Below are 26,874 nucleotides of genomic sequence, written 5' to 3'. Positions count from 1 at the left end.
ATAGAGAGGATGGACAGATCGGTTAAGAGGGCGATAGAGAGGATGGATAGATCGGTTAAGAGGGGGATAGAGAGGATGGACAGATCGGTTAAGAGGGGGATAGAGAGGATGGACAGACCGGTTAAGAGGGGGATAGAGAGGATGGACAGACCGGTTAAGAGGGGGATAGAGAGGATGGATAGATCAGTTAAGACGGGGATAGAGAGGATGGACAGATCAGTTAAGAGGGGGATAGAGAGGATGGACAGATCAGTTAAGAGGGGGATAGAGAGGATGGATAGATCAGTTAAGACGGGGATAGAGAGGATGGATAGATCAGTTAAGAGGGGGATAGAGAGGATGGACAGACCGGTTAAGAGGGGGATAGAGAGGATGGACAGATCAGTTAAGAGGGGGATAGAGAGGATGGATAGATCAGTTAATAAGAGGGGGATAGAGAGGATGGATAGATCGGTTAAGAGGGGGATAGAGAGGATGGACAGATAAGAGGGGGATAGAGAGGATGGACAGATCAGTTAAGAGGGGGATAGAGAGGATGGATAGATCAGTTAATAAGAGGGGGATAGAGAGGATGGATAGATCAGTTAAGAGGGGGATAGAGAGGATGGACAGATCGGTTAAGAGGGGGATAGAGAGGATGGATAGATCAGTTAAGAGGGGGATAGAGAGGATGGATAGATCAGTTAAGAGGGGGATAGAGAGGATGGACAGACCGGTTAAGAGGGGGATAGAGAGGATGGATAGACCGGTAAGAGGGGGATAGAGAGGATGGATAGAGAGGATGGACAGATCAGTTAAGAGGGGGATAGAGAGGATGGACAGATCGGTTAAGAGGGGGATAGAGAGGATGGACAGATCGGTTAAGAGGGGGATAGAGAGGATGGATAGATCAGTTAAGAGGGGGATAGAGAGGATAGATAGATCAGTTAAGAGGGGGATAGAGAGGATAGATAGATCAGTTAAGACGGGGATAGAGAGGATGGACAGACCGGTTAAGAGGGGGATAGAGAGGATGGACAGATCAGTTAAGAGGGGGATAGAGAGGATGGACAGATCGGTTAAGAGGGGGATAGAGAGGATGGACAGACCGGTTAAGAGGGGGATAGAGAGGATGGACAGATCAGTTAAGAGGGGGATAGAGAGGATGGATAGATCAGTTAAGACGGGGATAGAGAGGATGGACAGACCGGTTAAGAGGGGGATAGAGAGGATGGACAGATCAGTTAAGAGGGGGATAGAGAGGATGGACAGACCGGTTAAGAGGGGGATAGAGAGGATGGACAGATCCACAATGAGGGAGAGTTAGATATTGTTCTATGACTATCGTATAGAGGCACATTTTGTGGATGAATGTTTAAATACGAGACTTCTGAGAAACCTACCTTAAAATTCTCCTCAGTCAGTCCCTCGTCTGTCTTAGCACTGCGGATCATGGCTGCTACATGCCTCTTTACCAGGTTCCTGATCACCTCCTGCACATAGAGACAGTCACATTACATACCCTACTACTACATTATGTAATGAATGATGAAGTTATGGGCATATTTAACAAACTAGCATCTTTTAAGCTTGTAAGCTATTTTTCTAGACTTGTACCTCCCTAAGGAGGAAATGATCTGAGATGTAGGTAAAGGGGCTCTTCCTTCCTGACATGCATACATTTGCATTTTGGGTTTAACAAGGAAAAACTGTTTAGGCATATTCATGACATATGTATTAGCTTGAGGTGAAAATCTGGATGGGCATAACTTTGCATTCATTTGCATGTTCAGGAGACAAATTACCAATCAAACCGGACTCTTTCTTTTACAGATGGATTATTTTGCGTATAAACAACTCCATTACATTTTTGGTGGAGGAGGATATTTGTGGAGGTGCTTGTACATTTAATCTAACAATCTACACTATGGAAGGGTAAGAAACACGCATAATCTTCAACTCAACACATGCACAAAGGGCTGCCTCAGAGCACCCCTTTCTCTGATAGGCTCTGCCCTATTGCCCAATCTCATTCATTTGGAGCGGCAGCTGTATTCCTTGATAAAGTACATTAATTGGACAGCGCAGGCTCCAGTCAAAGCATTTGAGTCTGGCTTAGTCTGCTTGGTATTAGAAGTCAGCAGGGGAGCCCCAGCAGCACAAGGCCCTGCCGAGGGGAAGGGAAGGAGAGGAGGGCTGCCAAAGGTGGGGCTAATTGCAATTACTGAGGCGAGGACGGACTGATAAGAAAATTAACATACTGTATGTCTGGGATAAAAAACTAACCTGCCGCCAAGCTCAACAGCACCATGACGATGATACATCCAGTAAACCAAGGACACCTGTCCCCCCTGCTGCATGGTCAACAGTGTAATATATTCTGTCCCCCTGCAGCACGGTCAACAGTGTAATATATTCTGTCCCCCGGCTACACGGTCAACAGTGTAATAATGTCTCCCCCCCTGCTGCACGGTCAACAGTGTAATATATTCTGTCCCCCTGCTGCACGGTCAACAGTGTAATATATAATGTCTCCCACTCTGCTACACGGTCAACAGTGTAATATATTCTGTCCCCCCTGCTGCACGGTCAACAGTGTAATATATAATGTCTCCCCCCTGCTACACGGTCAACAGTGTAATATATAATGTCTCCCACTCTGCTACACGGTCAACAGTGTAATATATAATGTCTCCCACTCTGCTACACGGTCAACAGTGTAATATATAATGTCTCCCACTCTGCTACACGGTCAACAGTGTAATATATAATGTCTCCCACTCTGCTACACGGTCAACAGTGTAATATATTCTGTCCCCCCTGCTACACGGTCAACAGTGTAATATATAATGTCTCCCACTCTGCTACACGGTCAACAGTGTAATATATTCTGTCCCACTCTGCTACATGGTCAACAGTGTAATATATTCTGTCCCACTCTGCTACACGGTCTACAGTGTAATATATAATGTCTCCCACTCTGCTACACGGTCAACAGTGTAATATATTCTGTCTCCCACTCTGCTACACGGTCAACAGTGTAATATATAATGTCTCCCACTCTGCTACACGGTCAACAGTGTAATATATAATGTCTTCCACTCTGCTACACGGTCAACAGTGTAATATATAATGTCTCCCACTCTGCTACACGGTCAACAGTGTAATATATTCTGTCCCCCCAGCTGCACGGTCAACAGTGTAATATATTCTGTCTCCCACTCTGCTACACGGTCAACAGTGTAATATATTCTGTCCCCCCTGCTGCACGGTCAACAGTGTAATATATTCTGTCCCCCCTGCTACACGGTCAACAGTGTAATATATAATGTCTTCCACTCTGCTACACGGTCAACAGTGTAATATATAATGTCTCCCACTCTGCTACACGTTCAACAGTGTAATATATTCTGTCTCCCCCCTGCTACACGGTCAACAGTGTAATATATTCTGTCTCCCACTCTGCTACACGGTCAACAGTGTAATATATAATGTCTCCCACTCTGCTACACGGTCAACAGTGTAATATATAATGTCTCCCACTCTGCTACACGGTCAACAGTGTAATATATAATGTCTCCCACTCTGCTACACGGTCAACAGTGTAATATATTCTGTCTCCCACTCTGCTACACGGTCAACAGTGTAATATATTCTGTCTCCCACTCTGCTACACGGTCTACAGTGTAATATATAATGTCTCCCACTCTGCTACACGGTCAACAGTGTAATATATTCTGTCTCCCACTCTGCTACACGGTCAACAGTGTAATATATAATGTCTCCCACTCTGCTACACGGTCAACAGTGTAATATATTCTGTCTCCCACTCTGCTACACGGTCAACAGTGTAATATATTCTGTCTCCCACTCTGCTACACGGTCAACAGTGTAATATATTCTGTCTCCCACTCTGCTACACGGTCAACAGTGTAATATATAATGTCTCCCACTCTGCTACACGGTCAACAGTGTAATATATAATGTCTCCCACTCTGCTACACGGTCAACAGTGTAATATATAATGTCTCCCACTCTGCTACACGGTCAACAGTGTAATATATAATGTCTCCCACTCTGCTACACGGTCAACAGTGTAATATATAATGTCTCCCACTCTGCTACACGGTCAACAGTGTAATATATAATGTCTCCCACTCTGCTACACGGTCAACAGTGTAATATATAATGTCTCCCACTCTGCTACACGGTCAACAGTGTAATATATAATGTCTCCCACTCTGCTACACGGTCAACAGTGTAATATATAATGTCTCCCCCCCTGCTACACGGTCAACAGTGTAATATATAATGTCTCCCCCCTGCTACACGGTCAACAGTGTAATATATAATGTCTCCCACTCTGCTACACGGTCAACAGTGTAATATATAATGTCTCCCACTCTGCTACACGGTCAACAGTGTAATATATAATGTCTCCCCCCCTGCTACACGGTCAACAGTGTAATATATAATGTCTCCCACTCTGCTACACGGTCAACAGTGTAATATATAATGTCTCCCACTCTGCTACACGGTCAACAGTGTAATATATAATGTCTCCCACTCTGCTACACGGTCAACAGTGTAATATATTCTGTCCCCCCTGCTACACGGTCAACAGTGTAATATATAATGTCTCCCACTCTGCTACACGGTCAACAGTGTAATATATTCTGTCCCACTCTGCTACATGGTCAACAGTGTAATATATTCTGTCCCACTCTGCTACACGGTCTACAGTGTAATATATAATGTCTCCCACTCTGCTACACGGTCAACAGTGTAATATATAATGTCTTCCACTCTGCTACACGGTCAACAGTGTAATATATAATGTCTCCCACTCTGCTACACGGTCAACAGTGTAATATATTCTGTCCCCCCAGCTGCACGGTCAACAGTGTAATATATTCTGTCTCCCACTCTGCTACACGGTCAACAGTGTAATATATTCTGTCCCCCCTGCTGCACGGTCAACAGTGTAATATATTCTGTCCCCCCTGCTACACGGTCAACAGTGTAATATATAATGTCTTCCACTCTGCTACACGGTCAACAGTGTAATATATAATGTCTCCCACTCTGCTACACGTTCAACAGTGTAATATATTCTGTCTCCCCCCTGCTACACGGTCAACAGTGTAATATATTCTGTCTCCCACTCTGCTACACGGTCAACAGTGTAATATATAATGTCTCCCACTCTGCTACACGGTCAACAGTGTAATATATAATGTCTCCCACTCTGCTACACGGTCAACAGTGTAATATATTCTGTCTCCCACTCTGCTACACGGTCAACAGTGTAATATATAATGTCTCCCACTCTGCTACACGGTCAACAGTGTAATATATAATGTCTCCCCCCCTGCTACACGGTCAACAGTGTAATATATAATGTCTCCCACTCTGCTACACGGTCAACAGTGTAATATATAATGTCTCCCACTCTGCTACACGGTCAACAGTGTAATATATAATGTCTCCCCCCCTGCTACACGGTCAACAGTGTAATATATAATGTCTCCCACTCTGCTACACGGTCAACAGTGTAATATACTGCTCAAAAAAATAAAGGGAACACTTAAACAACACATCCTAGATCTGAATTAAATAAATAATCTTAGTAAATACTTTTTTCTTTACATAGTTGAATGTGCTGACAACAAAATCACACAAAAATAATCAATGGAAATCCAATTTATCAACCCATGGAGGTCTGGATTTGGAGTCACACTCAAAATTAAAGTGGAAAACCACACTACAGGCTGATCCAACTTTGATGTAATGTCCTTAAAACACTTCAAAATGAGGCTCAGTAGTGTGTGTGTGGCCTCCACGTGCCTGTATGACCTCCCTACAACGCCTGGGCATGCTCCTGATGAGGTGGCGGATGGTCTCCTGAGGGATCTCCTCCCAGACCTGGACTAAAGCATCCGCCAACTCCTGGACAGTCTGTGGTGGATGGAGCGAGACATGATGTCCCAGATGTGCTCAATTGGATTCAGGTCTGGGGAACGGGCGGGCCAGTCCATAGCATCAATGCCTTCCTCTTGCAGGAACTGCTGACACACTCCAGCCACATGAGGTCTAGCATTGTCTTGCATTAGGAGGAACCCAGGGCCAACCGCACCAGCATATGGTCTCACAAGGGGTCTGAGGATCTCATCTCGGTACCTAATGGCAGTCAGGCTACCTCTGGCGAGCACATGGAGGGCTGTGCGGCCCCCCAAAGAAATGCCACCCCACACCATGACTGACCCACCGCCAAACCGGTCATGCTGGAGGAGGTTGCAGGCAGCAGAACGTTCTCCACGGCGTCTCCAGACTCTGTCACGTCTGTCATGTGCTCAGTGTGAACCTGCTTTCATCTGTGAAGAGCACAGGGCGCCAGTGGCAAATTTGCCAATCTTGGTGTTCTCTGGCAAATGCCAAACGTCCTGCACGGTGTTGGCCTGTAAGCACAACCCCCACCTGTGGATGTCGGGCCCTCATACCACCCTCATGGAGTCTGTTTCTGACCGTTTGAGCAGACACATGCACATTTGTGGCCTGCTGGAGGTCATTTTGCAGGGCTCTGGCAGTGCTTCTCCTGCTGCTCCTTGCACAAAGGCGGAAGTAGCGGTCCTGCTGCTGGGTTGTTGCCCTCCTACGGCCTCCTCCACGTCTCCTGATGTACTGGCCTGTCTCCTGGTAGCGCCTCCATGCTCTGGACACTACGCTGACAGACACAGCAAACCTTCTTGCCACAGCTTGCATTGATGTGCCATCCTGGATGAGCTGCACTACCTGAGCCACTTGTGTGGGTTGTAGACTCCGTCTCATGCTACCACTAGAGTGAAAGCACCGCCAGCATTCAAAAGTGACCAAAACATCAGCCAGGAAGCATAGGAACTGAGAAGTGGTCTGTGGTTACCACCTGCAGAACCACTCCTTTATTGGGGGTGTCTTGCTAATTGCCTATAATTTCCACCTGTTGTCTATTCCATTTGCACAACAGCATGTGACATTTATTGTCAATCAGTGTTGCTTCCTAAGTGGACAGTTTGATTTCACAGAAGTGTGATTGACTTGGAGTTACATTGTGTTGTTTAAGTGTTCCCTTTATTTTTTGGAGCAGTGTATATAATGTCTCCCACTCTGCTACACGGTCAACAGTGTAATATATTCTGTCTCCCCCCCTGCTACACGGTCAACAGTGTAATATATAATGTCTCCCACTCTGCTACACGGTCAACAGTGTAATATATAATGTCTCCCACTCTGCTACACGGTCAACAGTGTAATATATAATGTCTCCCACTCTGCTACACGGTCAACAGTGTAATATATAATGTCTCCCACTCTGCTACACGGTCAACAGTGTAATATATAATGTCTCCCACTCTGCTACATGGTCAACAGTGTAATATATTCTAATAAACATGTGCAGCACAAATGTTTGGTACAGTATATTAATGTCACAGATCTGGCTCAATAAGAGGTGTTTGTGAGAGATGTGCCATCAGTCTTATCCATGGTTGTTATGATAGCAGACGGGTTACCTGATAGTGCTGGTTCTGAATCAGGTTGTCAGCATGACGCTCCTAAAACCACATGAAAAGCAGAAGAATCAAATGACTTTTGTTGTTATGCAGAATTTCTATTAACAGCACAGATATATCAGTATCACTATACAGGTTTCTCTGCTGCTGCATGTTACAGTTGTACTAGGAGAGTGACTTAAATACACATGTTCTGAACAGTGCTTAAAGACCTAAGGAATTTATATACATACAGAGCATTAGGAAAGTACTCAGACCCCTTCACTTTTCCACATTTTGTTACATGACAGCCTTGTTCTAAAATTGATTAAATAGTGTTTTCCCCCCTCATCAATCTACACACAATACCCCATTACGACGAAGCAAAAACAGGTTTTTAGATATTACTGCAAATGTACAAAAAATATCACATTTACATAAGTATTCAGACCCTTTACTCAGTACTTTGTTGAAGCACCTTTGGCAGTGATTACAGCTTCGAGTCCTCTTTGGTATGACGCTACAATCTTGGCACATCTGTATTTGGGGAGTTTCTCCCATTCTTCTCTGCAGCTCCTCTCAAGCTCTGTCAGGTTGGATGGGGAGCGTCGCAGCACAGCTATTTTCAGGTCTCTCCAGAGATGTTCGATCAGGCTCAAGTCCGGGCTCTGGCAGGGCCACTCAAGGACATTCAGAGACTTGTCTCAAAGCCAGTCCTGCGTTGTCTTGGCTGTGTGCTTAGGGTTGTTGTCTGTTGGAAGGTGATCCTTCGCCCCAGTCTGAGGTCCTGACCACTCTGGAGCAGGTTTCATCAAGGATCTCTCTGTACTTTGCTCCGTTCATCTTTCCCTCGATCCTGACTAGTCTCCCAGTCCCTGCCGCTGAAAAACATCCCCACAGCATGATGTGGCCACCACCACGCTTCACAGTAGGGATGGTGCCAGGTTTCCTCCAGACGTGACACCTGGCATTCAGGCCAAAGAGTTCAATCTTGGTTTCATCAGACCAGAGAATCTTGTTGCTCATGGTCTGAGAGTCTTTAGGTGCCTTTTGGCAAACTACAAGCATGCTGTCATGTTGTCACTCCCTGATCTTTTACACCTGTCCTTGTTATTGTCTACACCCCCTCCGGGTGTCGCTGATTTTCCCCAGTGTATTTATCCCTGTGTTTCCTGTCTCTCTGTGCCAGTTCGTCTTGTTTGGTTAGTCAAGTCAACCAGCGTGTTTTTCCCATACTCCTTTTGCTATTCTCCTTTTTCTAGTCCTCTGGTTTTGACCCTTGCCTGTTTCTGGACTCTCTACCCGCCTGCCTGACCATTCTGCCTGCCTTGACCACGAGCCTGTCTGCCACTCTGTACCTCCTGGACTCTGATCTGGTTTTGACCTTTTTGCCTGTCCACGACCATTCTCTTGCCTACCCCTTTGGATTATTAAACATTGTAAGACTCCAACCATCTCCCTCCTGTGTCTGCATCTGGGTCTCGCCTTGTGCCATGATACATGTGCCTTATACTGAGGAGTGGCTTCCATAAAGGCTGATCGGTGAGGTGCTGCAGAGATGGTTATCCTTCTGGAAGGTTCTCCCATCTCCACAGAGGACCTCTGGAGCTCTGTCAGAGTGACCATCGGATTCTTGGTCACGTCGCTGACCAAGGCCCTTCTCCACTAATTGCTCAGTTTGGCTGGGTGGCCAAGTCTAGGAAGAGTCTTAGTGGTTACAAACTTCTTCTATTTAAGAATGATGGAGGCCACTGTGTTCTTGGGGACCTTCAATGCTGCTGCAGACATTTTTTGGTACCCTTCCCCAGATCTGTGCCTCGACACAATCCTGTCTCAAAGCTCTACAGGCACTTCCTTTGATCTCACGGATGGTTTTTGCTCTGACATGCACTGTCATCTGTGGGACCTTATATAGACAGGTGTCTGCCTTTCCAAATCATGTCCAATCAACTGAATTTACCACAGGTGGACTCCAATCAAGTTGTAGAAACATCAAGGATGATCAATGGAAACAGAATGCACCTGAACTAAAACTAAAAACTAATTTCATCCATTTTAGAATAAGCCTGTAACGTAACAAAATGTGGAAAAAGTCAAGGGGTATGAATACTTTCCAAATGCACTGTACATATATATGCATTGCCTTCATAATCAGCAGTAGGAAAGGTATGCATTAATATGGAGTGGGCTCAAATTGCACAATTTATACATTTTAGAGCAATGAAAAAGACATGAGCAATTAGCAGTAAATTAATTAAATGACCACCACAGTTTTAAATGTATTTCATGGCTTATTCTAATCTGTCCAGTTAGATGCACCCAAACAAGGATCATATATGTCTTTTGTTCTGCTATATTTTCTTCTCTTCAACAATACTGCATATGCCTTATTATACAATCTTATAACCCTATACATGTGTCTGTTGTGTGGTTGAAGGCAATGTGCCTGTGTTTTAGCAGGAGTGTGGAGTAGAGCAGCAGAACAGTAGACTATGAGAATAGTAGAACAGTAGAATGGTAGACTATGAGAACAGTAGAACAGTAGAACGGTAGACTATGAGAACAGTAGAACGGTAGACTGAGAACAGTAGAACAGTAGAATGGTAGACTATGAGAACAGTAGAACGGTACACTATGAGAACAGTAGAACGGTAGAATGGTAGAGTATGAGAACAGTAGAACAGTAGAACGGTAGACTATGAGAACAGTAGAACAGTAGAACGGTAGACTATGAGAACAGTAGAACAGTAGACTATGAGAACAGTAGAACAGTAGACTATGAGAACAGTAGAACGGCAGACTATGAGAACAGTAGAACGGCAGACTATGAGAACAGTAGAACGGCAGACTATGAGAACAGTAGAACGGTAGACTATGAGAACAGTAGAACAGTGGAACGGTAGACTATGAGAACAGTAGAACGGTAGACTATGAGAACAGCAGAACGGTAGACTATGAGAACAGTAGAACAGTGGAACGGTAGACTATGAGAACAGTAGAACGGTAGACTATGAGAACAGTAGAACAGTAGAATGGTAGACTATGAGAACAGTAGAACAGTAGACTATGAGAACAGTAGAACGGTAGAATGGTAGACTATGAGAACAGTAGAACAGTAGACTATGAGAACAGTAGAACGGTAGACTATGAGAACAGTAGAACGGTAGACTATGAGAACAGTAGAACGGTAGACTATGAGAACAGTAGAACGGTGGAACGGTAGACTATGAGAACAGTAGAACAGTAGAATGGTAGACTATGAGAACAGTAGAACAGTAGACTATGAGAACAGTAGAACGGCAGACTATGAGAACAGTAGAACAGTGGAACGGTAGACTATGAGAACAGTAGAACGGTAGACTATGAGAACAGTAGAACAGTGGAACGGTAGACTATGAGAACAGTAGAACAGTAGAACGGTAGACTATGAGAACAGTAGAACGGTAGACTATGAGAACAGTAGAACGGTGGAACGGTAGACTATGAGAACAGTAGAACAGTAGAATGGTAGACTATGAGAACAGTAGAACAGTAGACTATGAGAACAGTAGAACGGTAGACTATGAGAACAGTAGAACGGTAGACTATGAGAACAGTAGAACGGTGGAACGGTAGACTATGAGAACAGTAGAACAGTAGAATGGTAGACTATGAGAACAGTAGAACAGTAGACTATGAGAACAGTAGAACGGCAGACTATGAGAACAGTAGAACAGTGGAACGGTAGACTATGAGAACAGTAGAACGGTAGACTATGAGAACAGTAGAACAGTGGAACGGTAGACTATGAGAACAGTAGAACAGTGGAACGGTAGACTATGAGAACAGTAGAACGGTAGACTATGAGAACAGTAGAACAGTAGAATGGTAGACTATGAGAACAGTAGAACAGTAGACTATGAGAACAGTAGAACGGTAGACTATGAGAACGGTAGAACGGTAGACTATGAGAACGGTAGAACGGTAGACTATGAGAACAGTAGAACGGTAGACTATGAGAACAGTAGAACGGTAGACTATGAGAACAGTAGAACGGTAGACTATGAGAACAGTAGAACAGTAGACTATGAGAACAGTAGAACGGTAGACTATGAGAACAGTAGAACGGTAGACTATGAGAACAGTAGACTATGAGAACAGTAGAACAGTAGAACGGTAGACTATGAGAACAGTAGAACAGTAGACTATGAGAACAGTAGAACGGTAGACTAAGAGAACAGTAGAACAGTAGACTATGAGAACAGTAGAACAGTAGAATGGTAGAACAGTAGAACGGTAGACTATGAGAACAGTAGAGCAGTAGAACAGTAGAATGGTAGACTACAAGAACAGTAGAACAGTAGACTATGAGAACAGTAGACTATGAGAACAGTAGAACGGTAGACTATGAGAACAGTAGAACGGTAGACTATGAGAACAGTAGAACAGTAGACTAGTAGAACAGTAGAACGGTAGACTATGAGAACAGTAGAACAGTAGACTATGAGAACAGTAGAACGGTAGACTATGAGAACAGTAGAACGGTAGACTATGAGAACAGTAGAACAGTAGAACGGTAGACAATGAGAACAGTAGAACAGCAGGACTGTAGACTATGAGAACAGTAGAAAAGTAGAACAGTAGAATAGTAGAGCAGTAGAACAGTAGAACGGTAGACTATGAGAACAGTAGAATGGTAGACTATGAGAAAAGTAGAACAGTAGACTATGAGAACAGTAGACTATGAGAACAGTAGAACAGTAAACTATGAGAACAGTAGAACGGTAGACTATGAGAACAGTAGAACAGTAGACTATGAGAACAGTAGAAAAGTAGAACAGTAGAACAGTAGAATAGTAGAGCAGTAGAACAGTAGAACGGTAGACTATGAGAACAGTAGAACAGTAGAATGGTAGACTATGAGAACAGTAGAACAGTAGACTATGAGAACAGTAGAACAGTAGAACGGTAGACTATGAGAACAGTAGAACAGTAGACTATGAGAACAGTAGAACGGTAGACTATGAGAACAGTAGAACAGTAGACTATGAGAACAGTAGAACAGTAGAATGGTAGAACAGTAGAACGGTAGACTATGAGAACAGTAGAATGGTAGACTACAAGAACAGTAGAACAGTAGACTAGTAGAACAGTAGAACGGTAGACTATGAGAACAGTAGAACAGTACACTATGAGAACAGTAGAACGGTAGACTATGAGAACAGTAGAACGGTAGACTATGAGAACAGTAGAACGGTAGACTATGAGAACAGTAGAACCGTAGAACGGTAGACAATGAGAACAGTAGAACAGCAGGACTGTAGACTATGAGAACAGTAGAAAAGTAGAACAGTAGAACAGTAGAATAGTAGAGCAGTAGAACAGTAGAACGGTAGACTATGAGAACAGTAGAGCAGTAGAACAGTAGACTATGAGAACAGTAGAACAGTAGAACAGTACAACGGTAGACTATGAGAACAGTAGAACATTAGAGCAGTAGAACGGTAGACTATGAGAAGAGTCGAAGAGTAGAAAGGTAGACTATGAGAACCGTAGAACAATAGAACAGTAGAACGGTAGACTATGAGAACAGTAGAACGGTAGAACAGTAGAACAGTAGAACGGTAGACTATGTGAACAGTAGAACAGTAGACTATGAGAACAGTAGAACGGTAGACTATGAGAACAGTAGAACAGTAGACTATGAGAACAGTAGAACAGTAGACTATGAGAACAGTAGAACGGTAGACTATGAGAACAGTAGAACAGTAGAATGGTAGACTATGAGAACAGTAGAACAGTAGAGCAGTAGAACGGTAGACTATGAGAACAGTAGAACAGTAGATCGGTAGACTATGAGAACAGTAGAGCAGTAGAACAGTAGAACAGTAGAGCAGTAGAACGGTAGACTATGAGAACAGTAGAACGGTAGACTATGAGAACAGCAGAACAGTAGAACGGTAGACTTTGAGAACAGTAGAACAGTAGACTATGAGAATAGTAGAACAGGAGAAAAGTAGAGCAGTAGAACAGTAGAACGGTAGACTAGTAGAACAGTAGAACAGTAGAATGGTAGACTGTGAGAACAGTAGAACGGGAGACTATGAGAACAGTAGAACAGTAGAACAGTAGAACAGTAGAATGGTTGACTATGAGAACAGTAGAACGGTAGACTATGAGAACAATAGAACGGTAGAACGGTAGACTATGAGAACAGTAGAACAGTAGACTACGAGAACAGTAGAACAGTAGACTATGAGAACAGTAGAACAGTAGAACGGTGGACTATGAGAACAGTAGAACTGTAGACAATGAAAACAGTAGAGCAGTAGAACAGTAGAACAGTAGAACGGTAGACTATGAGAACAGTAGAACAGTAGATCGGTAGACTATGAGAACAGTAGAGCAGTAGAACAGTAGAGCAGTAGAACGGTAGACTATGAGAACAGTAGAACGGTAGAACAGTAGATCGGTAGACTATGAGAACAGTAGAACAGTAGAACAGTAGAGCAGTAGAACAGTAGAACGGTAGACTATGAGAACAGTAGAACAGTAGAACAGTAGATCGGTAGACTATGAGAACAGTAGAACAGTAGAACAGTAGAGCAGTAGAACAGTAGAATGGTTGACTATGAGAACAGTAGAACGGTAGACTATGAGAACAATAGAACGGTAGAACGGTAGACTATGAGAACAGTAGAACAGTAGATTGGTAGACAATGAGAACAGTAGAACAGTAGAACAGTAGAATGGTAGACTATGAGAACAGTATAACTGTAGACTATGAGAACAGTAGAACAGTAGAGCAGTAGAACAGTAGAGCAGTAGAACAGTAGAACGGTAGACTATGAGAACAGTAGAACAGTAGATCGGTAGACTATGAGAACAGTAGAGCAGTAGAACAGTAGAGCAGTAGAACAGTAGAACGGTAGACTATGAGAACAGTAGAACGGTAGAACAGTAGATCGGTAGACTATGAGAACAGTAGAACAGTAGAGCAGTAGAACAGTAGAACAGTAGATCGGTAGACTATGAGAATAGTAGAACAGTAGAACAGTAGAGCAGTAGAACAGTAGAACGGTAGACTATGAGAACAGTAGAACAGTAGATCGGTAGACTATGAGAACAGTAGAACAGTAGAACAGTAGAGCAGTAGAACAGTAGAACGGTAGACTATGAGAACAGTAGAACAGTAGATCGGTAGACTATGAGAACAGTAGAGCACTAGAACAGTGGAACAGTAGAGCAGTAGAACGGTAGACTATGAGAACAGTAGAACGGTAGACTATGAGAAGAGTCGAAGAGTAGAAAGGTAGACTATGAGAACCGTAGAACAATAGAACAGTAGAACGGTAGAACAGTAGAACGGTAGACTATGTGAACAGTAGAACAGTAGAACGGTAGACTATGAGAACAGTAGACTATGAGAACAGTAGAACGGTAGACTATGAGAACAGTAGAACGGTAGACTATGAGAACAGTAGAACGGTAGACTATGAGAACAGTAGAACAGTAGACTATGAGAACAGTAGAACAGTAGACTATGAGAACAGTAGAACAGTAGACTATGAGAACAGTAGAACGGTAGACTATGAGAACAGTAGAACGGTAGACTATGAGAACAGTAGAACAGTAGAGCAGTAGAACAGTAGAACGGTAGACTATGAGAACAGTAGAACAGTAGATCGGTAGACTATGAGAACAGTAGAGCAGTAGAACAGTAGAACAGTAGAGCAGTAGAACGGTAGACTATGAGAACAGTAGAACGGTAGACTATGAGAACAGCAGAACAGTAGAACGGTAGACTTTGAGAACAGTAGAACAGTAGACTATGAGAATAGTAGAACAGGAGAAAAGTAGAGCAGTAGAACAGTAGAACGGTAGACTAGTAGAACAGTAGAACAGTAGAATGGTAGACTGTGAGAACAGTAGAACGGGAGACTATGAGAACAGTAGAACAGTAGAACAGTAGAACAGTAGAATGGTTGACTATGAGAACAGTAGAACGGTAGACTATGAGAACAATAGAACGGTAGAACGGTAGACTATGAGAACAGTAGAACAGTAGACTACGAGAACAGTAGAACAGTAGACTATGAGAACAGTAGAACAGTAGAACGGTAGACTATGAGAACAGTAGAACTGTAGACAATGAAAACAGTAGAACAGTAGAACAGTAGAGCAGTAGAACGGTAGACTATGAGAACAGTAGAACAGTAGATTGGTAGACTATGAGAACAGTAGAACAGTAGAATGGTAGACTATGAGAACAGTATAACTGTAGACTATGAGAACAGTAGAACAGTAGAGCAGTAGAACAGTAGAACGGTAGACTATGAGAACAGTAGAACAGTAGATCGGTAGACTATGAGAACAGTAGAGCAGTAGAACAGTAGAACAGTAGAGCAGTAGAACGGTAGACTATGAGAACAGTAGAACGGTAGACTATGAGAACAGCAGAACAGTAGAACGGTAGACTTTGAGAACAGTAGAACAGTAGACTATGAGAATAGTAGAACAGGAGAAAAGTAGAGCAGTAGAACAGTAGAACGGTAGACTAGTAGAACAGTAGAACAGTAGAATGGTAGACTGTGAGAACAGTAGAACGGGAGACTATGAGAACAGTAGAACAGTAGAACAGTAGAACAGTAGAATGGTTGACTATGAGAACAGTAGAACGGTAGAACGGTAGACTATGAGAACAGTAGAACAGTAGACTACGAGAACAGTAGAACAGTAGACTATGAGAACAGTAGAACAGTAGAACGGTAGACTATGAGAACAGTAGAACTGTAGACAATGAAAACAGTAGAACAGTAGAACAGTAGAGCAGTAGAACGGTAGACTATGAGAACAGTAGAACAGTAGATTGGTAGACTATGAGAACAGTAGAACAGTAGAACAGTAGAATGGTAGACTATGAGAACAGTATAACTGTAGACTATGAGAACAGTAGAACAGTAGAGCAGTAGAACAGTAGAGCAGTAGAACAGTAGAACGGTAGACTATGAGAACAGTAGAACAGTAGATCGGTAGACTATGAGAACAGTAGAGCAGTAGAACAGTAGAACAGTAGAGCAGTAGAACGGTAGACTATGAGAACAGTAGAACGGTAGAACAGTAGATCGGTAGACTATGAGAACAGTAGAACAGTAGAACAGTAGAGCAGTAGAACGGTAGACTATGAGAACAGTAGAACAGTAGATCGGTAGACTATGAGAACAGTAGAACAGTAGAACAGTAGAGCAGTAGAACAGTAGAACGGTAGACTATGAGAACAGTAGAACAGTAGACAGGCGGAGCTAGAGCGTGCGGCGTAGAGCGTAGCGTGACGGAGACAGGCGTAGAACAGTAGATCGGTAGACTATGAGAACAGTAGAGCACTAGAACAGTAGAACAGTAGAGCAGTAGAACGGTAGACTATGAGAACAGTAGAACGGTAGACTATGAGAAGAGTAGAACGGTAGACTATGAGAACAGTAGAACAGTAGAACGGTAGAACGGTAGACTATGAGAACAGTAGAATGGTAGACTATGAGAACAGTAGAATGGTAGACTATGAGAACAGTAGAAGGTTAGACTATGAGAACAGTAGAACGGTAGACTATGAGAACAGTAGAGCAGTAGAACAGTAGAGCAGTAGAACGGTAGACTATGAGAACAGTAGAACAGTAGAACGGTAGACTATGAGAACAGTAGAACGGTAGACTATGAGAACAGTAGAACGGTAGAACGGTAGACTATGAGAACAGTAGAACGGTAGACTATGAGAACAGTAGAGCAGTAGAATGATAGAGCAGTAGAACAGTAGAACGGTAGACTATGAGAACAGTAGAACAGTAGAATGTTAGAACGGTAGACTATGAGAACAGTAGAACGGTAGACTATGAGAACAGTAGAACGGTAGACTATGCAGAGACAGTAGAGAGGCAGTAGAACGGTAGCTAGAGCAGTAGAACAGGTGAGACGGTAGCTGAGAACAGTAGAACGGTAGACTATGAGAACAGTAGAACGGTAGACTATGAGAACAGTAGAACGGTAGAACGGTAGAACGGTAGACTATGAGAACAGTAGAACGGTAGACTATGAGAACAGTAGAACAGGCGATTGCTGCTGGCAGAGGAGAGAAGTTCAGCTGAATGGGAAACGTCCAGGGAATTTGGAGCATGAAGCAGGGTTGCTTGGCAACATGTGCCTGCTCACTTCAGCTGGAAGCTGAACAACCAGAATATACAGCCCCTAGTCAGTAACATCCCAGCTGGGCCAAATACTGATAGCCCCAACACCATTCTAAAGCTCTCCATGACATATACAGGCAAGGATCCTGTTTGGTTATTATATGGAAATAGAAGAACAGGACAATGATGGCTACTGAACCAATCACATGAAAGAGTGTGAACATGAACATCGTTCTCTGATATGACACAGCAAAAGGAAACTGCCTGGGGAAATGTAGTGAACGTTTGTACACTGTATACTATGTTGACTGTACAGGTTTGTAAATGTTTTACCGTGAACTCCTTTAAGTTCTCGTGTTTCCTCCGGTCGTCAGGGCTGGGCAGGTTCCCTCCACACAGGCGGTTGTACGTCCACACACACAGGTACCACACTGACTTGGGGCTGGGGACAATGTTGAAGGGTGGCGGGAGAGTTCCTCCCTCGTCAAAATAACTCATCCACAGCTTGGTGCGGGCAAACTTCCATTCAATGTCCGCATGGTCCTGTACAAGGGCATTTAGATATTAAAGGAGGTTGAGTATTCATTAGCAGAATTGAAACTCTTACATCCTATTCAGTCACCATTATTATCACTGAGGGTGATGACAACCCACTTAATAGCAGGGCTAAAATACTTGTAGTTACATCCTGTCTCCCCTTCCATAGATGTGCCTCAGGCAATAAGCTGTTGTCTGAGTGGAGAGGTGAGGGTTTGGTTGGTTGATTAAAGGATGTGTGTGTGTGTGTGTGTGTGTGTGTGTGTGTGTGTGTGTGTGTGTGTGTGTGTGTGTGTGTGTGTGTGTGTGTGTGTGTGTGTGTCTGTGTGTGTGTGTGTGTGTGTCTGTGTGTGTGTGTGTGTGTCTGTGTGTGTGTGTGTGTGTGTGTGTGTGTGTGTGTGTCTGTGTGTGTGTGTGTGTGTGTGTGTGTGTGTGTGTGTGTGTGTGTGTGTGTGTGTGTGTGTGTGTGTGTGTGTGTGTGTGTGTGTGTGTGTGTGTGTGTGTCTGTGTGTGTGTGTGTGTGTGTGTGTGTGTGTGTGTGTGTTGTGTGTTGTGTACTTAGGTTTTTTCCCACAGCTCCCAGGGAGAGTGATGGGCGGAAGGCCTCTATCTCGTCTTACATAAAGCTCTGGCAGAAAGGTTACATGGAGGAAAATAAAGGATAACAATATGTCTGTGTGATGCAGCACCAGAAAAATACAGACTCTCTGAGGTAAAAACTATCACCTTCAATAAAACCTTCATGATCTACAATATATTTTATGACAATTACTCATCCGGTTCTTATTCCTGCAGAGAGTGAGAGACGCTTTGCATAACTTCTGGAGATCAACTGCAAGACACGCATGCTCAGCATGCAGCGATCATTATTTGTTTTTTTTTGCAAACCAAAGTCTTTACTCATACGCACCAGCAAGAACTCCACAAAAAAAGATTGCCATCCCACTGGGCGAGGACATCAATTCAATGTCTATTCCACATTGGTTCAACGTAATTGAATTGAAATGACGTGGAAACAACGCTGATTCAACCAGAGTGTAACCAGTGGGATGTGAGTTCCCATAATAAAGGAGCCAGCAGACAGCTGTGTGTGTGTGTGTGTGTGTGACTCACAGCGATGAGCTGATAGGAGTTGTTCATCATGGCGATGAGCATGTTGAGCAGCACCACCAGGGAGATGACGTTGTAGGTGCCGAACATGGTGGCTCCCACAAACTCTGTGAACTCATGGCGTGCCTTCACATTGGTCACGTACAGGTTGAGCAGGCCGAATATCGACCAGAACAGGGACTGCAGCGTCTCAAACAGCCTGGGAAAGAACACCATACAGAGACAGAGAGAGACTTTCTTTGAGTTTTGTGTTTTTCTACAAAACCCTTTATTTGGACTTTGATGAGCCAGAAACGATTACCATAGTCCTGTAAGCTGCAAATGCAGTGTTGCCAACAAAGAGCAAGGATTAGAAAGCGAGACAGCAGAAGCCTTTGAATCCTAAACTGATCTTTTGCATTACGGTAACTCAATGAACCACTAAAACCTCCAAAAGCAGATGGAGGCGAGAGATACAAACTGCTCATTCTCCAGAATGACTCAGGGGCTGGAGAAAGCAAATGAGATTTAGTACACTGCCGTATATTTTATTCATTACGGGAGAGGGAGAGGATTGTGTATACTGTAAGTTTCTTTGTGGGACAAATGAAAAGGGCTTTTCTATTGTAATAGGTATTGGAGTATAAGACCCTGTTTTGTACCTGCTACCCTCTTCCTGCTCCTCTTCCCAAACAGTTCTCTCTATTTACATCTCTTCATATTCTCCTCCTCTCTCAATTTATTTCAAGCTCCTTCCTCTACCTTCCTTCCTCTACCCTCCTCCCTCTACCCTCCTCCCTCTACCCTCCTCCCTCTACCCTCCTCCCTCTACCTTCCTCCCTCTACCTTCCTCCCTCTACCCTCCTCCCTCTACCCTCCTCCCTCTACCTTCCTCCCTCTACCCTCCTCCCTCTACCCTCCTCCCTCTACCCTCCTCCCTCTACCCTCCTCCCTCTACCCTCCTCCCTCTACCTTCCTCCCTCTACCCTCCTCCCTCTACCCTCCTCCCTCTACCCTCCTCCCTCTACCTTCCTCCCTCTACCCTCCTCCCTCTAACCTCCTCCCTCTAACCTCCTCCCTCTAACCTCCTTACTTTACCCTGCCTTCTCCTTCTTCACTCCCTTCCTTGTCTCAGAATGTACTGGTCTCGTCCATCTCTCTATACACCCTTCTTTCTGTTTATCCAAACCCCTCCTTTTGTCATTACACAGTATTTGTCTTTCTCCGTTCTCATATCCCCAGGACAAAGGGTCTCAGATGAGATGACTCACGTAGAGAAGGCGTTGTTCTGCTTCTCACAGCGGATGCCCTTGCAGTTGTTGGGCTCGTCCGAGGCCTTGGTCTCGTAGTAGAAGTACAGCTGGTTGAGCCCGTTAGCGAAGGCCAGCAGCACCAGGCAGTAGATGAAGAGGAACTTAAGGATGTCCAGCAGCATGCGTCCCAGGGAGATCTGCAGAGGCCCCAGGTGGGAGTTGGCTGTGAACAGGGAGATGAGGCGCAGGGAGCTGAAGATGTTGGCGATAGCAAACAGGGCCTCGGCGATCAGCGTTGGGTGCCACATCTCCCACTCCTCCCGCGGCCGAGAGCTGTTGTACTGTTGTGGAGACGAGAGAGAGAGAGAGAGCTGTTGTACTGTTGTGGAGACAAGAGAGAGAGGGAGAGAGTACTGTTGTACTGTTATGGAGACAAGAGAGAGAGAGAAAGGGCTGTTGTACTGTTGTGGAGACAAGAGAGAGAGAGAAAGGGCTGTTGTACTGTTGTGGAGACGAGAGAGAGAGAGGGCTGCTGTACTGTTGTGGAGACGAGAAAGAGAGAGCTGTTGTACTGTTGTGGAGACGAGAAAGAGAGCTGTTGTACTGTTGTGGAGACGAGAGAGAGAGCTGCTGTACTGTTGTGGAGACAAGAGAGAGACAGAGCTGTTGTATTGTTGTGGAGACAAGAGAGAGCTGTTGTACTGTTGTGGAGACGAGAGAGAGAGCTGTTGTACTGTTGTGGAGACGAGAGAGAGAGCTGTTGTACTGTTGTGGAGACGAGAGAGAGAGAGAGAGAGAGAGAGAGAGCTGTTGTATTGTTGTGGAGACAAGAGAGAGAGAGAGCTGTTGTATTGTTGTAGAGGCGAGAGAGAGAGAGAGAGAGAGAGTGAGAGCTGTTGTACTGTTGTGGAGACGAGAGAGAGAGAGAGAGAGAGAGAGAGCTGTTGTATTGTTGTGGAGACAAGAGAGAGAGAGAGCTGTTGTATTGTTGTAGAGGCGAGAGAGAGAGAGAGAGAGAAAGCTGTTGTACTGTTGTGGAAGCAAGAGAGAGAGCTGTTGTACTGTTGTGGAGACGAGAGAGAGAGAGAGAGAGAGAGAGAGAGAGAGAGAGAGCTGTTGTACTGTTGTGGAGACGAGAGAGAGAGAGAGAGAGAGAGAGAGAGAGAGAGAGAGAGAGAGAGAGAGAGAGAGCTGTTGTGGAGACAAGAGAGAGAGCTGTTGTACTGTTGTGGAAGCAAGAGAGAGAGCTGTTGTACTGTTGTGGAGACAAGAGAGAGAGAGAGAGAGAGAGAGAGAGAGAGAGAGAGAGAGAGAGAGAGAGAGAGAGAGAGAGAGAGAGAGAGAGAGAGAGAGAGAGAGAGAGAGAGAGAGAGCTGTTGTGGAGACGAGAGAGAGAGTACCGTTAGCTACATATCAGAAGGCCACGGTTATGTTGGAATATGTACATTGGCAAGAATAAATAGGCAGGAATTTCTTAACCCTCACAATAGCATCAGCTCATCTTGAAAAAAATACACGTACCTTGAAGTAAGCAACTAGTTTCAGTGAGATAGTGGCCAAGTAGAGAGAGTTCATGGCAAAGTCCATCAGGTTCCACCAGTCATGGACGTACTCAGTGAAACCGCCGTCCCACATCTCCTTTATCTCAGCCCAGATAAAGCCTTAAGGGCAGACAGGTGTCAGTCAGTAAGACAAGTGACATTGCACACTGCAATTAATGGCACCTGTCACACTAGTTTTACACTGTAAACTTATAGCTAGTCCAAATCAGAAACAGATTAACTGCAGCAAAATTCAGCATTGAATTTCTCATTATCCACCCAATTACAAGTTACAACCTATTAGAGTGGTTTCTAACGATAAAGTTAGCTCTCCCCAGTCACCTTTTCGCCCCCACCCCACCCCCTGCTCACCCAGCACCCAGGGAAGGATCATCCACTCCACCACGGTGGGCGGTGGGCCCTGGACGTGCAGGTCTGTTCTCACGATGTGCTGGGAGGCCAGGAGGAGGAGGAAAAGGAAAGTCAGGTAGGAGGCTGTGTGGCAGATGAACTTGATGAAGGGCTTCTTGATGAAGAGGCCCAGGGCACTCCTGGGGGCCAGCAGGTAGACCAGGGAGAAGATGGGGAAGAGCAGGCCGATGGTAAAGCAGGTGACCAGCTTGACCGCCCAGTGGCGTCTGCGCCACCCCGGGAAACCGTCGTACCACAGGGTGGCCAGGAGCTGCTGGCAGTTTGGCTGGGACACAAACTGGAGAGGAAGACAGTGACAGATACAGGAAGAAGATCCATAAGGGAAATCAAAACAATAGTATCAGACTGGGCCAGTGTTGTACAGATTGATAGTACGTCCAACCACCAAGAAATTCAGAAAATCTAATACAATAGAAGCATGGATATCGTACATATCTTTAATATGATTCTGCCACGTAGTGCTTCAGATATAAAGGTGATGTGTACTACGTAAAGTCCCAGGCTCTCGCCAACTTTCCTGCAGTAAAACTAACTTCCCTGTGTTAGTCCCTGGAGCTAACCTCCCACAGATGACCTCTGACCTTGACACAGCACAGAAAAAAAGGGGGCGGAGGTCGGGCTGCCTTCTGAGAATTCATAGGCCAGTGAGTAAACTCCCACTGCCATCCGTTCTATTGGCCAACGTGCAATCATTGGAAAATAAAATGGATAACCTACAATCAAGATTATACTATCAACGGGACAATAAAAACTGCAATATCTTATGTTTCACAGAGCCGTGGCTGAACGACGACACAGATAATATAGAGCTGGAGGGATTTTCCATGTACCAGCAGGACAGAGAAGCTACGTCTGGTAAGACGAGGGCTGGGGAGTGTGTCTGTTTGTCAATAACAGCTGGTGCGCAATGTCTAATATTAAAGATGTCTCTAGGTATTGCTCGCCTGAGGTAGAGTCCCTTATGATAAGCTGTAGACCACACTATCTAAGAAGAGACTTCTCATCTATATTATTCGTAGCCGTCTATTTACCACCACATACCGATGCTGGAACTAAGACCGCACTCAACCAGGTGTATAAGGCCATAAGCAAACAAGAATATGCTCATCCGGAAGCGGTGCTCCTAGTGGCCGGGGACTTTAATGCAGGCAAACTTAAATCAGTTTTACCTAATTTCTACCAGCATGTCACATGTGCAACCAGAGGAAAAAAACTCTAGACCACCTTCACTCCACACACAGAGATGCATACAAAGCTCTCCCCCGCCCTCAGTTTGCCGAATCTGACCATAATTCAAGCTTCCTGATTCCTGCTTACAAGCAAAAACTAAAGCAGGAAGTACCAGTGACTCGCTCAATACGGAAGTGGTCAGATGACGCGGATGCTACGCTATAGGACTGTTTTGCTAGCACAGACTGGAATATGTTCTGGGATTCATCAAATGGCATTGAGGAGTATACCATCTCAGTCATCAGCTTCATCAATAAGTGCATCAATGACGTCTACCCCACAGTACGTACATATCCCAACCAGAAGCCATGGATTACAGGCAACATCCGCATCAAGCTAAAGGCTAGAGCTGCCGCTTTCAAGGAGCGGAACACTAATCCGGACGCTTATAAGAAATCCCTCTATGCCCTCAGACGAACCATCAAACAAGCAAAGCGTCAATACAGGATTAAGATTAAATCCTACTACACTTGTTTTGACGCTCGTTGGATGTGGCAGGGCTTGAAAACTATTATGGACTACAAAGGGAAACCCAGCTGCGAGCTGCCCTGTGATGCGAGCCTACCAGCGAGAGAAATGCCTTTTATGCTCACTTCGAGGCAAGCAACACTGAAGCATGCATGAGAGCACTAGCTGTTCTGGACGACTGTGTGATAATGCTCTAGGTAGCCGATGTGAGCAAGACCTTTAAACAGGTCAACATTCACAAAGCCACGGGGCCAGACGGATTACCAGGACCTGTACTCAAAGCATGCGCGGATCAACTGGCAAGTGTCTTCACTGACATTTTCAACCTCTCCCTGACCGAGTCTGTAATACCTACATGTTTAAAGCAGACCTCCATAGTCCTTGTCCTCATGTCGGTAGCCATGAAGTGCTTTGAAAGGCTGATCACGGCTCACATCAACAGCATCCTCCCGGATACCCTAGACTCAATCCAATTCACATACCGCTCCAAAAGATCCACAGATGACGCAACCTTAATCGCATTCCACACTGCCCTTTCCCACCTGGACAAAATAAACACCTATGTGAGAATGCTGTTCATTGACTACAGCTCAGCGTTCAACACCATAGTGCCCACAAAGCTCATCACTAAGCTAAGGACCCTGGGACTAATCACCTCCCTCTGCAACTGGATCCTGGACTACCTGACGGGCCGCCCCCAGGTGGTAAGGTAGGCACCAACATGTCTAATACGCTGATCCTCAACACTGGGGCCCCTCAGGGGTGTGTGCTTAGTCCCCTCCTGTACTCCCTATTCAAACATGACTCCAACACCATCATTAAGTTTGCTGACGACACAACAGTAGTAGGCCTGATCACCGACAATGATGAGACTCTATGGAGGAGGTCAGGGACCTGGCAGTGTGGTGCCAGGACAACAACCTCTCCCTCAATGTGAGCAATATAAAAGAGCTGATCGTGGACTACAGAAAAAGGCGTGCCGAACAGGCCCCCATTAACATAGACAGGGCTGTAGTGGAGCGGGTCGAGAGTTTCAAGTTCCTTGGTGTCCACATCACCAACAAACTATCATGGTCCAAACACACCAAGACAGTCATGAAGAGGGCACAACAAAACTTTTTCCCCCTCAGGAGACTGAAAAGACTTGACATGGGTCCCCAGATCCTCAAAAGGTTCTATAACTGCACCATCGAGAGCATCTTGACCGGTTGCATCACCACCTGGTATGCTAACTGCTCGGCATCTGACTGTAAGGCGCTACAGAGAGTAGTGCGTACGGCCCAGAGGAACGCCAAAACAATTGTCAAAGACTCCAAAGACTCACCCAAGTCATAGACTGTTTTCTCTGCTATCGCACGGCAAGCGGTACCAGAGCGCCAAGTCTAGGTCTAAAAGGCTACTTAACAGCTTCTACCCCCAAGACATAAGACTGCTGAACAATTAATCAAATGGCCACCTGGACTGTTTACATTGACCCCCCCCCCCTCTTTGTTTTTACACTGCTGCTGCTTGCTATTTATTATCTATGCATGGTCACTTCCCCCCTACCTACATGTACAAATTCCTCATCTAACCTGTACCCCTGCACATTGACTCGGTACCGGTACCCCCTGTATATAGCCTCGTTATTGTTACTTTACTGTGTTACTTTTTCACATTTTTTACTTTAGTTTATTAGGTAAATATTTTCTTAACTCTTTCTTGAACTGCACTGTTGTTTAAGGGCTTGATAGTAAGCATTTCACGTAAGGTCTACACATGTTGTGTTCGGCGCATGTGACAAATAAAGTTTGATTTGATTGTGGATGCATAGGGATGAGGGACCAACGACTTTACTAATTGTGGCATGCTGGGTAACCAGTCCCAGCAGAGCAGCTGATTCTATCAAGCCCAAACAGTAGTTCCCCCTCCTCCCTGATGTGTGAATATTTGATGCACATGCTGAATTCGACTAGTTTAACCCTGCTGTCCTCCCACCACCCCAATGTCTCCCTACTTCTCCTTGACAACCAGGCCCTCAACTCCCTCGTGAATATGCTGTCCTTGTCTGCACACAATCTACATTCATCTCTGACCATCTACCTCTAGAATGATTGCTGTTTTAAATAAGGTAACTTTAACCAACCATAAGATGTCCGAATGCTGACTGAACTGAGAGTGTTGCTGACTGTAGTGGCATGATTATTCTACCTGTAGCCTACTTTCTGACGAGGCATGATTATTCTACCTGGCCTTTTCCCCAGTGTGGTTGGTTAGGTTCTCTTAACAGCCCCGCAGAGCTGGAGAAGACTGAGAATTTATTACACTGCAGAGAGAAATACAGTATTCAGCTCACAACAAAGGAGCAGCCAAATGCCAGCATTCCAATCAAGAGGAGTGTGTGCGTGTCTGTATGTGAGTGAGGATGAGTGTGTGCTTTTGTTTGGCCCACACATATGTGAGGGTGTGTTTGTCAGACCTCTCCCGGGGTACAAAAGGGAAGGAAAGATAGCGTGCCAAATGTATTTTATACCAACAAAAAGAAGCAATAGAATGGCAGAATTCTCAGTGGTATAGTAAACTGTGAATATATCCCTTTAGTTGGCAATGAGAGAACACAAGCCAGCTGATCACCCAAGCTCTCGACTTGCCTGTGTCTCGTTTCATTTAGACTTAAACGCTG

The 26,874-nt window shown here is 44.8% G+C and overlaps 1 protein-coding gene across 1 annotated transcript in view; it reads right to left on the bottom strand.

Moving 5' to 3' along the window:
• LOC106563669 (short transient receptor potential channel 5) overlaps positions 1–26,874 on the bottom strand; it is a 49,701-nt gene that overhangs the window by 5,201 nt on the left and 17,626 nt on the right. The window contains exons 5-11 of the mRNA XM_045690123.2: positions 22,455–22,791; positions 22,063–22,202; positions 20,560–20,882; positions 19,313–19,508; positions 17,996–18,205; positions 7,527–7,568; positions 1,383–1,472 (exon numbers count right to left, since the gene is read on the bottom strand). Coding sequence (XP_045546079.1) covers positions 1,383–1,472; positions 7,527–7,568; positions 17,996–18,205; positions 19,313–19,508; positions 20,560–20,882; positions 22,063–22,202; positions 22,455–22,791 — 1,338 coding nt within the window. The remainder of the gene's footprint in view (positions 1–1,382; positions 1,473–7,526; positions 7,569–17,995; positions 18,206–19,312; positions 19,509–20,559; positions 20,883–22,062; positions 22,203–22,454; positions 22,792–26,874) is intronic.

The sequence above is a fragment of the Salmo salar genome, chromosome 11 (assembly GCF_965601325.2).
Source record: "Salmo salar chromosome 11, fSalSal1, whole genome shotgun sequence".
Taxonomy (NCBI): domain Eukaryota; kingdom Metazoa; phylum Chordata; class Actinopteri; order Salmoniformes; family Salmonidae; genus Salmo; species Salmo salar.
This window is presented reverse-complemented; position numbering and strand designations above follow the sequence as displayed.